We start from the raw sequence: 14,570 nt of genomic DNA, 5'->3' as shown, positions 1-14,570 counted from the left end.
GACTTTGTTCCACAGAGGCAGGAATGGATTTGTGAGCAGTTTCCTCCTTTCACCACTCTCAGGCACCCCACAACTCTTTCAGGTGCCTATGAGCTGCTCAGATGACATCAGTAGAGACACACCTTGACTATCATTGTTTTGCTTAACTGTGGGACCTGTAGCAGGCATGCAAGTGTCCCAGAGGATTGCATTGCCTAATCATGTTAGAATTTCCCTCACATCACTAGCACTTATAAATAACCTAGGCAAAGCCAATTTTCCAAAGGTATGACACAAAGTCACTTTAATCTTTATCCGCTTAGCATTTTCTCAAACTTCAAACAATGCTGGTGAGCAGCTGGACAATAACAGAGAAACAATGCACCATTAGAATCATATTAACATTTATTTATAAAGAGAAATATAACACAACCTATACAGAACATTTAAAAAATGAAAAAAAAAATAGTGATGATAAAAAAATGTATGGCATCAATCAAAAACTTCACAAGTTCCCCATAATCCCAGACACTGTGTTGCCCAACTCCAGAAATCCAAACAAAAACACTGACATAATGAACTGTGAACACACATCTCTTCACTAAATTCTTGCATTTATCATTTCCCACTCCACAACTATTATAAGAATATGGGGGCAGTTGGACAGCACAGCTGAAAAGATCTGAACAGTAATAATAATGGTAACAAATGTAGAAAAGATCATTTAAACCACTTCCACATCCACTCTTTTGTCCAAGTTCAAACAATGTGTTCAGTTTTTGCTTGGATCTGTATCATGTCTGCATAAGCTTAGTGAAGAACTACACTGCCTGGCATGGCGTGGAGTTAGGAGCTACTCATCATTGCCTCTGTGGACCCATCTGCTCAAATGCAATATTACAGAACATTCCTGATTAACATACAGAGTCACTCATGTGGTCTTACTTTTTTTTTTTTTCCTTTACTCATCACTCTATCATAAGCACCACAGTGGATTCCATCAATTCCCAACCTGATGACATTATTTTCAAAATAAAGCAAGTACATTTCTATTTCAGGAAAATTTTCGGATTATGTGTGTGCTAAGCTTGCTTTAGTGTTATAATACACGATGCTCAGTAAGGCTCTGACAGCTGAGGGTGTTATCAATGACCCAATAATTGGTGTAGGATAGGTCTACTCATTCTGGCCTCCAGAGGAACTTGGACAGAATGATGGGGGGGGGGGGGGGGGGACACTGCACACACACCATTGGCCCTTTACTCACTCATTTTCTTTATAAAAATGTTGCCAATGAGGCACGGGAAACCATATATATTTGAAAGGTTAAGGGATCTAGTAGGTTCTGACAGGCAGACAAGTAGGAGACTGTTACATCCCTCAATCTGACAGACAGAGAAGGGGCCTGTCTTATCGGCTGCCTCCATCGGACGGTGAACAGCAACTACAAACTCAGGCACGCTCTCTCTTAAACCAATGTAAACTTAATTATCAGTGAACATTCTGTTTTTAAATCATTATGCCACCTCCTTTGCAAAATAAAATAAAACAAACAGTAGCCGTTAATGAATGATCAGAGTCAGACAGAAGGAGACAGGAAGACAGCGGGGGGCTTTCACAACGTTGGGGGCTTCAATCCGTACTTTTTGGCCACCGCTGTCTGAGCATGGGCTGCATCACACAGTGAGTACAGGTGGGCCATCTCCATCTCAGACTTTGCCAGGTTGATGGCCTTGTTGAACATATCGATAGCCTTGTCCAGGTTGCCTCTGTGGAATGAGCAGCATGAGGGCTTATCTCGGTTACAGATACAGCAAACCGTTTAAAGCAAAAACACTCCAGGCAAAATAAACCAGCACTGTCCACTGGAGATTCAGACGTCCTTAATTTGGCTATTATTTACTTAATAGGAGCCAATAACTGGCCGTGAACCTGTATCCACTGAAGGCACACGTCAGTCAGGTGCTGGTGGAGACTGAGCTAGACAATGCACTAGACTGCAGATCTCCAAATGAAGATCTGACATATGAAATGTGGACACCACTTTTTTAAGCCTCAGTCAGTGTTTTCATGGATCTAATTTTTAACCATTGGTCGATTCTCACCTTTGGACTTCAATAGTTCCCATGGTTTCATAGGCAAAATCACACTTGCTGTCAATCTCTATAGCTTTACTGATCAGCTCCAGGCCCTTATCTAGATCCTGTTTCCACTGGAGCTGCAAAAGGCTGGAAAAAGACACACATAAAGGTTACGGAGTGATGTCTGCTACAAGACACAACATCACACACCCTGCAGAGTTACGCGCTAATTCAGAGCTTTCAACTTAGTCAATTATCACAGTGTTAACTGACCCTTTGTGGACATATGTTGTGGCATTATCTGGCTCCAGATCAATACACTTGTCGTACATCTCGTCCGCCTTCCCAAACTGCTGCTGGTCTGTCAAGGCCTGCAAAGCACAGAGGGACATTAAAATATAAAGTATATTATGATGACTTGTGAATGCGAGTTGTGGAAGCTTGCTCGTACCTGTGCGTATAAAGCGTAACCCTCAGCACACCTGGGAAACCTCTGAATGACATCCTCAAATCCTTCCATTGCACTCTGTACCTGGGAGGGACTGTTCCCCGTATATGCCTGTCTGTACTGCAACACAAGACAACAGAGGAAGAGGTGTCATTTACTCCTTTTTTTTTTTTTAAACAAAAAATCACATATTTGCAGGGGGCTCAACAAAATTTCCTGCAGGACATATGTGCGACACAAAGGTCGTCCTGTAATTTCCCCACTGACTCACCAGAGCAAAGCACTTCTGTGCCTGAGCTAGGGCAGAGTCAGGTCTCAGGAGAATGCACTCGTCAAAGTCTGCCACGGCCTCCTCCACCTGGTCCAGCAGGATCTTCAGCTGAGGGGACACATCAGGCCACCCTTAACTATTTGACAATCACATTCTCTATCAAATATCTATATCATCACCACTATCCTTGTAACGACAGCATGGTACTGCAACCCTCTCCTCACATGTTCAGTTCCTAATCACTAAACCACCCTGTCACTGCTACTACATATCATTATCACATGCTTCTCTTTCTTCTGTTGTGTCTGCATACATAACACAACTTCTGACTTTAAAATAATCACGAAAACAAGATGAAAGTAGGAGCAGAGAGCCACTCATGTCCCCCTGGAGAAACCGTGAGATGACGACGATGCCCTGTCCGTCACTGCTGTCACTGGTAACAGCGGGTGGGCCTACCTGTCCCCGGTGGTGGTAGACATCTGCGTTGCGTGGGTCTATCTCGGCGGCCATGTTGAAGTCTTGTGTGGACAGCTGGGGCTGCTGCTGCTGCATGTACATGCTGCCTCGCTTTATTAGAGCGTTGGCCCGCAGCTAAGAAGAAGCAGGGACACGTAGAGATAAAGTCAACATATTCAATAACTGATAGATGACACATCTTTACAATCTGATCATGGATACCAGCTTATGCAGTGGTGTTGGAGGGCTGTGATGGAGAGCCCTCCATGGTGGTGGACCACAGCTTCTTGAGGTAGATGAGATAATGTGTAATGCGGTAGATGAAGTACCTTGACATTGGCGGACTCCATGTTAATGACCTGGTCGAGGTCAGGCTGGGCCGCAGCGGCGTTGCCAATCAGCAGGTAGAAAGTGGCACGCAGCAGCAGAGCCTCGGCCAAGTGCTTTCCCTGGGACTCCACCTCCTTGGTGCACTCGCTGATGATCTTGTCGTAGTTCTCCTCCTCCATGTACTGCTTGGCCTTCAGGTAGCCAGAGCTACAGGGGGTGTACAAAGGGGAGGGAATTCTTACTCTGTTGAGGACAATCCAGAGTTGTGTACAATCCAATGGTTATGCTTTTTCACTAGAATTAGAATTAGAAACCAGGTACATCAAGGAAAACTGCATGTAAATTCTTCCAAACTTTCTCTGAGATGGACCTGAGCATCTAAGTTTTATGATTGCAGTGGCATTCCTTCAAGAATCATTGCACTGACAAGAATGCACACATACACAGAGGAAGAGACAGCAACAATACCTTCTTGGCCCAGGGGGTCAAAAATATAAAATTAACACTTTTTCACCCCCCACTTTCCCTATTTCATTAGGCCTCCAATGCTTAGTGTCTGACCTCTCTGCGACATCGGAGGCTTCTCCCTCTTTGTCCTTGTCCTCATCCTTCTTCTCACCCTTTTGCAGGGGCTGGGAGATGATGTCGTCAGTGAAAGAGCTGAAGTAAGACTTGATGAACTGGGGAGACGGCATTAAGGGCTCACGGTTCTGTACAGAGAGGAAGGAGGATCGCATTAGTCTCTAAGATCACTGCAGATAAGAAACACAGATGACAGACCCACTTACACACCAAACCGCCATCAACAGAAATAATATAATCTTAAGTAATTGTAAATGTATCGACTTTACAAAGAAATAAAACTCATCTCCACACAACAAACTATGCAGCAAGAGCTTTCTACAACTTTGCAGAGATTAGAATTTCTACTTAAGTAACCAAGCTAACAGTAAACCAATCAGCCAGGAGACAGCTTAGGTGGGACTACAGGGCTTCTTGGAATCTCTGACCTACATCTTTGTTCAGCTAAGTCACTGACACTGGTGTTAGGTATATTAGAGAACTGAGTACCATTCTGTACTTTTTTTTGCAATGCTCCAGAGCCATGACTACAGCATTTCCAGCAAGGAAATGTTGAAAAATTCCTTTTGAAACACAGGGGCACGTAGCAATCATGCAGAGACGCATCTCACATAATCTTTCAGGTGTTAAAAGGCACCTTGTGTAGTTCCATGGGTATACAAATGATGGAAGGTTCATTTGGATAAACCCAGAGTAATCAGCCAAGATAGAGCCTGTTTTGCTGTGTCCTTAGTGTGCTCAAGGTCAGACATATGACCTTGGTTTCACTCGTGAAAAAGCATTAACTCCTTCCAGAAAACAAGATTAATTTCCAAAAAGATATATTCCTTCTGCTCCACTCAAATGTGCATGGTAACAGATTACTGTAAGGTAGATGTCCACTAACTTTTTCTCAGAATACCCACACTAACTCGGTGAGCCTTGCTTGAGTTGTCCGGCATGACACTCACCTTGTATTTCTCTTTGGCTTTCTCCTTCCCCAGCTGCTTCAAAACCTTGTCGGCCAGCAGCATGCTCTGCTGGTTCTGGAAGGCCTCCAGAATGCACACTGCTGTGACATCTGGAGACCGATGGAAGGAAAAGGAAAAGAGATGCAAGTGTCTGAGAGCACTCTTATATTTTACATTCTTCAAAATAGCCAAAAAATATTTTTAAAATTAAATTTTTTTGGAAAGAAATTCATTCATAGACAAATATAAATTGTGGAGTTGAGTTTTCTGTCTTTTTGACAAATTTCAAGCATTTAAACAAAAGTCTTTTGATCTTTAAGCCTTTCCCATTACCTTAATTAGGTGCGTCCAAACTTTTGACTGGTACTATACATATCTGCAGTATGGAGCTCAATGGAGATCCATTTTCGTAGCTATTGCTAAATCTATAGCTATTGCTTCATGTCTACTTTCCCCTTGGGATGCTGATGGCAGGAGTGTCAATGCCCAGGGCTGGCACACTTTTGTGAACCCCAGTTGTGAAAACAATATCAGTCACTGTCACAGTCACAAAGTCTCTTCAGTAAGCATCAATTAAATCTGAGACGCACCTTCAAGACACTCCTTCTTGTTGTCCAGCCTCTCGTTTGCTTTGGCGCGGCGGAACAGGGCCTTGATGTAGCGTGGATTCAGCTCCACAGCCTGAGAGCAATCCTGCACCACCTCCGCCCACTTCATCTGCAACAACACCCCAGAGAATTGACACACCACAGCTTTGTCATTACTTGGGCCCCTGGCACACAATGACAACACGCAGCATATTTGTAGTGAGTTTGAAATGTACCTAAGGGCCAAGGGTAAACTGCATGCTGTTATTGTGTGCTGCCTTGGAGAGGGTCTGTATAACCTGCAAAGATTCTGTGGCTGTCACTGCACTTCTCAAAATCTGTAACTGCATGCAGCCTGCACAGTTCTATCTAACACACCACTGGCTGCCAGGAATCAAGAAGGTGGTGATCTCTTCTTGTGAAAGCCTTCCCCCAAACTAGTCCTAGTTTTTTTAAGTTGTTTTCTGAGCAGCACACAGGACTCACACTATGCTGTTAATATGACCTCTGTTGGAGAATATGCCTGAGCTTTTGGAAAACAAACTTAAAGAGTAAGTTTGCCCTCTAGTGGATATGGAGAAATACCTTTATTTGTGAAAGGGTGCAAGCATTTTAGTGTGTGATAGTGTGCTATGAACTGCACCCGAAGAACAGCATCTCATTTAAATACATTAAAATATTACTAGACAGGAAAAAGTGGACATAATAAACAGGAGGAATAATGGTAAAAACCTACAATCCAGTGAAAACGGTGGTAAGGGTATAAATAGCTCTTTTTTAAAACAGTTAAGCTTGAAGCCCTGGATTAGAAGGGGAATGTTCAGTTCACAACCACAGAACATAGATCAGTCATCATACTCCACAGGTAATCATCTACTGGACAGGAAATCACACACACAGTGTCAGGAGGCTTTCATTCTAACTTTGCTTGAATTTGTTTTCTGAACCATGTTACCATTGAACCAGGCCTCATATAACAGTGTGGCTGCCTCCAGTTCTTGCATTTCCACATAGCTCACTACACAAAAGCTAACTCATCTTGGCTGCATAGATGTATTATAATTACATATTGTGTGGCTGACCCTTCCTGGTTCTACAGTACACTTTCCAAAAACCTCCAACTGTTTTCTGACAGACCCTAAATACACAGTGTAAGGTGAGCGACAGTTAGCAAATTTCATCTAAATCATCTTCTGGCCCAGCTAAGGGTTTTGAAATAACAATGAAATCCAATATGTCATTTTAAACTGTACATAAGTAATACCATAAATAATAACTGTACAACTGAACAATAGTAATACATTATTTCTGAGCCTGACTAATGAAAATGTGGTATGAACTATATGCCATCTATTATTTCAAATACGATCTGAAATCTGAAATACTTTTGGCAGAATAATACAACAAGTCTAAAAGCAAGTAAGATGTTCAGTCATTTGATGTCCCATTAATGCAAAAATATCTACATAAAATGTTTAACAACAAAGTAAATTATCATAACGTAACAACAGCTACTCTTTCAACTTGCCAAAACAGAAAATCAGAAATAGAAATTGGCTGGTAGAAATGGAACATATTACTAGATCCTCCTGGTTTTATTCAGTGTTCAAACACTCACTGAACCTGGCAGTTAGCAAGGTCCCTGATTGGCTCTGACCTGCTACTTGTAGGAAACTGGTCTTTTACATAGTGCAGTCTGCACAGCAGAAGTTATTCCCCTGATTGGCTCAGGCCTGCTGCTACAGACACTGGTGATTTAAATAGAAAAAACTGCAGACAGCCTTATTGGTTCTGACCTGCTGCTCGTAGGCGGCGGCTCTGTTCTGGTAGAAAGTGGACAGGTCTCCCTTCTGGTCTTTGGGGCAGAGGCTGATGGCCTCTGTGTAGCACTGAATGGCTAGGTCAAACTTGCTGGCCTTGAAGTACTTGTTGCCTTTGTTCTTGGCAGCCTGGGCCCGGTCAAGAGGGCTCTGTAAAGAGAACATCAGCCTGTCAATACTGAAACGCCACGATAGCAGACACTGCAGGAGCCATCTATATCAGGTAACCACACTGCAAGAGAAATGCATGCTGAAACACAAGCCAGACTAGACAGGGGTAATAAAGTGAAAAGAACAGAGAAAACACCATCAGCAGCAGTTTCTGAGAACCAAACTGAAAGAGAATCAGACTGAAAATAGAGCAGAAACATTTCAGACATTCGTTTTGACATCTTGACAGTGGTAGATTTTGTACACTTGTACAAGCAGCCTCTTTTGAGGTTGGGAATTGGGTCAACTGCGCGGGGGTGCCAGGGAGTGACGAACAGTATGCGGTTCCCTTGAGAGTTACCATCATTACCATGCACCTCTGCAGACTTTCACTGTTGGGCTCTGATGATGGCCCAAATGCAATATGTAACAGCTAAGGTAACTCAATATGTATCAGACACTCAAGCAAACACCCTCACCTCATTCAACTGCCTTTGCCTCCTTATGGCACAAGTCCACACTCTATCTCCTTGTCTTTTGTGAAAGCATGGCATTAAGGATAAGACGGCAATCCCCAGTAGTCCTTATCTGTCACAATGCACGTCATATCACAATCTCTCATGTTATTAATGCATGCAGGTATGAGCCTCTGTAGATCTCTGCAGCTCCAGTCAAGCTCTCCATGCTTCACTTCAGCTGTCCTATTATTTTCAGTAAAGTACTTTGCTCAGATCTTTGGCAATTCTTGGTCTTTTTCCCTTACACTCCTTTAGATACAAGTGCTCACACAAACAACCTCCAAGTTCAACCTAGTGAACATATAACATTATCTTGATGTTGTTCTGAGTTATTTAACAGAGCTGTTACAGAAACGTTGCAAGAGTACGGTGTGCTGTCTGGATAGCAACTGTGAGGGCAGTCCACCACAGAGGGCATGTACTACAGCATAGCCCGGCTGTGCCCCATGTATCACATCTGACACCGGCCAACGCTGCAATTCTCTCAGTCTGACACCTGTCCATACAGAATGGCTCCTCACTTCCCTGCCAAGTTCCACTTAAAATGTGGAGTTACTCCAGTCTCAGCTTTCCATTTCAAACAGCGGGCAGGGGATTTAATGCTTTCCTTGCACTGCTGTCATATCTGTGATGGAAACAGAAAATTGCCTGAGGGAAATAACCTCATTTGCAATAACAAATGAAACGCTGTTGTTCCTTTCAGAATTTCTGCCATTCTCGAACCAACTATTGACTTGGCTGAGGAACTACATTGCAGGTGTGTGTTCAACTGGACAGAACTTGAAACATAAATGGACTTTGGGTTTGCAGCAGGTACGCTAAATAAAGTTACCAATGACTTCGCTTGCACATCCAGTTGTGTGCAACAAAGTCAAATTGTGAAACTGACTGTGTGGTGAACATTAACCTGACAGCATCACTTATTGTGCATGGAATGCCATGAATTTCTGATGGTTACATTCCAACCTTAAATTTATTCCAATCCAACTTAAACTCTACAATGCACTGTGGCCTTTAGCAGTGCCTTCCAATGTACAGTATTTAGAGAGAATTTATTCAGCTACAGTCTGCAATAGGAGCCTGGATAAATGAGTGAACAAAGACAGACAATAAATATTACTTTTTTAGCACCACATTATGCAGAAGTACACAGGCGTCTGAAATAGGACAATATTAGCAAGTTGGAATCAGCATACTTAGTATAAGGCACCACTGGCAGAAAAACGAAATTCGCTAAACATGTCTCTATAGAGACTTAGTATGGCGAGCTAACTAATGCAGACTACACCCATAGACAGCTATCTATAATATCCATTCTAGCCCTTTCGAACCGTCCTCAATTTCACCCTAGCCTAGATGAAAAAGTTGGACTTCCAGGCAGCACTATATGTGACTTAAGCTTAACTTCACTATCAAGTCAAGTATAAATGACTCATGGATTCTCAAACTTCAATCAATTCCGATTTGACCACACGACAAAATGCATTGGGGTTTCACAGTAAGACAAGCTGGACAAAGGGCATTATGAAAAAAATGTTGGCTAGCTTGCTACCTATTCCAACTACACTAGCTAACCCAATCAGCGACTGTCTCGCATCGTGACAGCCAGACCGTGTCCTTGAAAGATCTGTCTAGTCTACAGCGAATTGTATAATGACGATGTAGAGAACCTATAATTACTGTAATGAACGAATCGCTTTGAATAACAGATGGGTCAGAGGTTCCAGGCTGTCTCACCATATCCTCCTGCTCTCTGCCGGCTCGGTTTGCCGCACCGTCTACCTGAGCTCGGCCCTGGACGGGACTGGCACTACCTTCGGGAGTTTTCCTCGCCCCATTGCGTTTGCCTTGCTTCTCCTTCGATCGACTGCGGTTCCAAAGATACACAGCCCCGACCCCTAGCACAACGGGGGCTCCCAGCAGGAGTGCCAGCTGCCAACGGGGAAGACCGCTGCCAACCTGGGGCTCGACAGGCTTAGATGCTGCCATCACCATGCAACGAGGAACGAGCAGTGAAACACACGCCTCAGCCCCTCACTCCACTGCCGTCATAGATATCAGCGAGGTCACAGTCAAACTGCAGCATTATGGGATACTGGCGAGAACTCGAACGTAACCGAGGGGGAGAAACCATAGAAAGGAGAACTGGGAGACATGTGGGCGCGGTTTAGAAGAAAGTTAGGACGCGGAAGTAAAGACTGCGCAGAAAACAGCCGCACCCAATAACAAAAATTGATTGGCATTCGCAATCACGGCACTTTTACTAATGTTAATATTACCTTTGTTATATGACTGCCTGTACCTTCACAAAGAAATATGCATAAAGCGAGAAAGAAAACATGTTTTTAAAATTATGAAAGACATGAAATTGAAAGGAATCATAATCGTTTCTACTATAAAGAGTAGATTACATAGATATAAACTTCCATTGTCTATATTTAAATGGTGCTGAATAGAGTTATGAATTATCTGACAAGCCTAATTTATACACACCAAGGGAATACTGTAATTGTGATACAAATTAAATGAGCCATACAGGTTGGCAGATGCCGTGAGGAACATCCTTACAGACATGAAAACAGAATTTAGTCCGCTTTCATCTGGAAAGATGCTATGAGTTATTCATGCATTAATTACCCGTGACATTGATCTATATCTATTCACGTATTAGCAAACAACAACATGCTATTTGTATTCAAACGTGCTCGTATGAAACTATGCCGGTGTTCTGTCGATTTGTCTGGTCTCCACTGCCTGTGCTGAGGACAGTTTGATAACGCCTCCGCCTGCTCACGTGACTTCCCACGTGGTCTACTTCGTTTCATAACTGTAGTGCGAAATACATAAGTAGACACGGTGTGAAGTACACTGTGTAGCAGAAGGTCCGAAGAAAGGGACTGACTGAATTAAAAATGGTGTGACTGCTTATTAAAGGTAAGGCTAAGCTTTTTACATTGCTGGTTAGAACAAAGCCAATAAGTTAATAATATACCAAGAGCTTGCTGTCGAGGTTAATACAGCCATCATTCAAAATGAATTGCTGTAATGTTCCCAAAAACATTTTACTGTGCCCTGTTTATCGATCCGTAATTTTTTCCTCACTCAGATGTGAACCTTATTAAAAAAAATAACAATTCAAGGGAACGACACAAGCTGTATTAATTTCATCATGTTTCATCAATGTTCAGTGCAGTTTGCTGGAGGAGTCCGGGTTTACAGACGATGTTGTTGGCTTGCTAGTAAAATATTCGCAAGGAGATCCCTTTATGCTTGTAATTCGACGAATTCAGGCAGCAGCATAACAGTCCCTGCTATGAAGCTTCCATTGTAAACAAATAGATGAAACCATTTTAACATGCTGTGTCTCTTTTAATCAATATGACAAAAATATTCAGTAGGGTTTACATTATTATATTTCAGTGGAGGTTTTTATTCAGAGCGACTTAAATAGGTTACAGTTTTAATCGTTTATACAGCTGGATATTTACTGAGGCAGTTGTGAGTTAAGTACCTTAGGCACAACTCCAGAGCCCCAGCGCGGAATCGAACCAGCAACCTTTTGTGTGAAACAACGATGCAGGCGCTTTGCAAAAATAATTTATTCCATCTGAAATTATAGCGGGAGGCAAAATAAACAGACGAATATTTGGATATCTGCAGCAAATAAGTTTAATTTATTACCTGTACCCGTTTAATTTAATACATGCAGAATGAAACATGGAAATATTTTATGCGACAAAGAATCCCTGATTGCTTATTGCCTCCTGGGAATATTGCAAAATTGGAAACTGCACACTGACACTGATACTCTCTCCATTAGCCACATGCTATGTGGTCAGGAAGATAAGGGCCTCCGTTGCTGAAGGGGAAGAGAAGGAGAAGCCCATCTTCACACCATGTAGCCTGGCTAAAGGTAAGTGCACAAGCCACCAACTAACGATGTAGGCTGCTTACACAACACTATTTACTGAGGTTAAACTAGAAACAATCTGCAGGGGGCTTCTGAAATAACAGAGGTTTAACTGCTATATTTTGTTTGTTTCAGATGCCCTAGTTTTGAACAGTCCTCCATAAAATATGTATTCAATTCAAGTCCATTCACATCAGATGATACAGTGTGCGCCACACTTCTGAATTTAAGGTACAGCTGTAAGATACAGCCATATGATGCATTGCAGTTGTGCTCATTGTACGGTATAACACAAGGAACAGTGATTGCAAAAAGGTTAGGTCCCAAATATTCAGTTATTTCATGATTTGACCATGACAACACTAATTGAACAATGTAAATAATGAAGTAGAATGGTGTAGGTAAAGTAGCAGATAACAATGGGATTATATGGAAACAACAGTATTTGTATAAAAACAATTGATGTAGCAGGGCAGTGTTGTACCTGGTGCGCATAATCTTTCATTGCCAAGCAACTGACTGTCTGGATACTCTTCTCTGGATACACCGGATAATCCTCTGCATTTTAGTTAAAGCAGATGCTACTTTTTGTCGTGGATGGACAGTAGTTCCTCAAAAACCTCTCTTACAATGACTTTAAATGTGTGGATGTGAATTGGATATGGATATTTATAGCCATTTTTGTGTAAAACTGGAGTTGATAAACTGGTACACACTTTGTCATTGCTTATTCATCTTAGACCTGATTAGATAGTAGATATGGGACTATTCAGTCCTACCTCTTTGCAGTTTAACTTTTACCAACCTGTTGCAAAAATTTTGCTTTTTGTTTTTTACACAGCTTTTTCCATTACTAACTGTAATTGATGACTTTATAATGTTGTGTAAGCAATGAAAAGGATTTCACAGGTGTTTGATAACATTACAAAGTCTTACACAAGTAAAATAACATTATGAAGTCTTACGCAAGTAAACAGACAGCATTATCAGTGCTTTAAATCTTTTCCTTTTTCAGTGCTTTAAGTCTTTGGCTTTAAACCTCAGCACTAACTCCAATCCCAATAACTCCCAATCCAATTTTAGCATTGGTGGAAAAGTCCTTTTTTAAAGTCTGTATGATGGGATACCTAACAGAACAACATTAATACAGAGGAGTGTTTCCCAGCGCTGATTCAGAGGGTGTACTGTTACAGTTTTTATTTGTACGGTTTTGTCAGTCTTAATAAAAAATCATGTTACCTACAGCCATTTTGTTTGTCTGTATTAATTTAGTTTGCAAATGGAATACATCTCAATACTAACTTGGTATGGTAGATTTAATTAGAACTTTAAATGAAGAGACACATGTTAAACCATTAACCATGAATACTGCTACCATTCTAATTAACTAGGACCAGGCTTTGAGAAAAACTGTCTTAGAGGACAGTATTCACACTTCAGCCAACAAGTAACACTGAAGTCACAATAAGGCAAATCATTTATTTCCTTGGTAGGCTTTATTATTCCATTTATTATGTTAAAAGTAATGTGAAGGCGTTATGTTACACATATCAAAAAAATCTGTAAACATTGTAGAAATTGTCAGTGAACACATTACCAGAAGTAGGTTAATGGTGCTTTTAAGCTTCAGGAGATGGTTACCTGTGTTTGTGCACTGCTCTTACTGCTGTGTTGTTCTGTATGTCCTCAGGAAAGAAGATGGAGGGGTCAGCATCAGGGTCTGAGCCACAAGCAGCAATGTTGACCCCTGATCCTGATGTTGACAGCACAGCCAGTGCTGCACCATTGGAGACTTCAGTGCAGAAGTGTGGTTCGTGAGGTTAAGGACACACTGGCTGTCACATCTGTGGACTGGGGAGAGTCACAGGGGAGCAGTGTAAAGAGATCTTCCATCAGTGCTTAGGGGTGCAGCAGTGACTACAATTGACAAAATATGTAATAATCTATTTTTTTTTCACCATTTACACTTTTACCAATGTTACAGTTTGTTAAAAATGCATACTCTTTTTGTAAGCCCACAGAATCAAATGTATCTCAACCCCTTGGTCTTTTTTTAAATGGTGAGAGCTGTACCCCTGTATTCTCAGAGGACACATAAGAGCAGTTTCATGATGTCATGACTCTCTCTCATTATTTCTCTCTCCGTCTTTCTCCCCCATCTGAGTGGCAGCACAGTGTCTGTTGGTTGTGCACACGTCACGTCTCCAAAGTGTTATGCTGTGCTGCAGTGAGTGACGGCTTGCTCATCAACTCCTCATTTCAAGGGGCTGAGCAGACCTGAGGTTTATGCTGTAGCTGGGCAAAAGCACATAAAATAAAGACTGTTACATCACCAGTGAGTGGTTTCTGTTTTTTCTGGGAAAAACACACATACACCATATACTAATTTCTTAGGTACTGTATATTAGATACTAGATATTAGATAATTATATACTAATTTCTTAGATAGGGCCCTTCATATGTATTCAAATGGCTAACTACCTAT

At 41.8% G+C, this 14,570-nt stretch overlaps 1 protein-coding gene and 1 long non-coding RNA gene across 2 annotated transcripts; one reads left to right on the top strand and one right to left on the bottom strand.

Moving 5' to 3' along the window:
* Positions 1 to 453: 453 nt before the first annotated feature.
* Positions 454 to 10,228, bottom strand: LOC118785765 (mitochondrial import receptor subunit TOM70-like). The gene is made up of 12 exons (XM_036540681.1): positions 9,913 to 10,228; positions 7,484 to 7,657; positions 5,691 to 5,817; positions 5,101 to 5,210; positions 4,130 to 4,278; positions 3,568 to 3,775; positions 3,239 to 3,373; positions 2,780 to 2,887; positions 2,512 to 2,628; positions 2,334 to 2,431; positions 2,085 to 2,207; positions 454 to 1,748 (listed from the first exon to the last, which is right to left on the bottom strand). Exons 1-12 carry the CDS (start codon positions 10,168 to 10,170, stop codon positions 1,595 to 1,597), a joined length of 1,761 nt encoding a protein of 586 aa, XP_036396574.1. The 5' UTR covers positions 10,171 to 10,228; the 3' UTR covers positions 454 to 1,594.
* Positions 10,229 to 10,995: 767 nt separating this feature from the next.
* Positions 10,996 to 14,152, top strand: LOC118786234. The gene is made up of 3 exons (XR_005005315.1): positions 10,996 to 11,109; positions 11,996 to 12,088; positions 13,776 to 14,152. It is a non-coding gene; the product is annotated as an uncharacterized LOC118786234 (long non-coding RNA).
* Positions 14,153 to 14,570: the final 418 nt, after the last annotated feature.

The sequence above is a fragment of the Megalops cyprinoides genome, chromosome 11 (genome assembly GCF_013368585.1).
Source record: "Megalops cyprinoides isolate fMegCyp1 chromosome 11, fMegCyp1.pri, whole genome shotgun sequence".
Classification (NCBI taxonomy): Eukaryota; Metazoa; Chordata; class Actinopteri; order Elopiformes; family Megalopidae; genus Megalops; species Megalops cyprinoides.
The sequence above is the reverse complement of the archived record's forward strand: the minus strand, read 5'-3'. Positions and strand labels throughout refer to the sequence as shown.

Coding starts and splice junctions, on each gene's coding strand:
- LOC118785765 (XM_036540681.1), bottom strand. CDS start 10,170: ATGGTGATGGCAGCATCTAAGCCTGTCGAGCCCCAGGTTGGCAGCGGT. Junction 5,818..7,483: donor CCGCCGCCTACGAGCAGCAG/GTCAGAACCAAT, acceptor GTGTTGTTGCAG/ATGAAGTGGGCGGAGGTGGT. Junction 3,776..4,129: donor GCCTCCGATGTCGCAGAGAG/GTCAGACACTAA, acceptor CACCCCCTGTAG/CTCTGGCTACCTGAAGGCCA.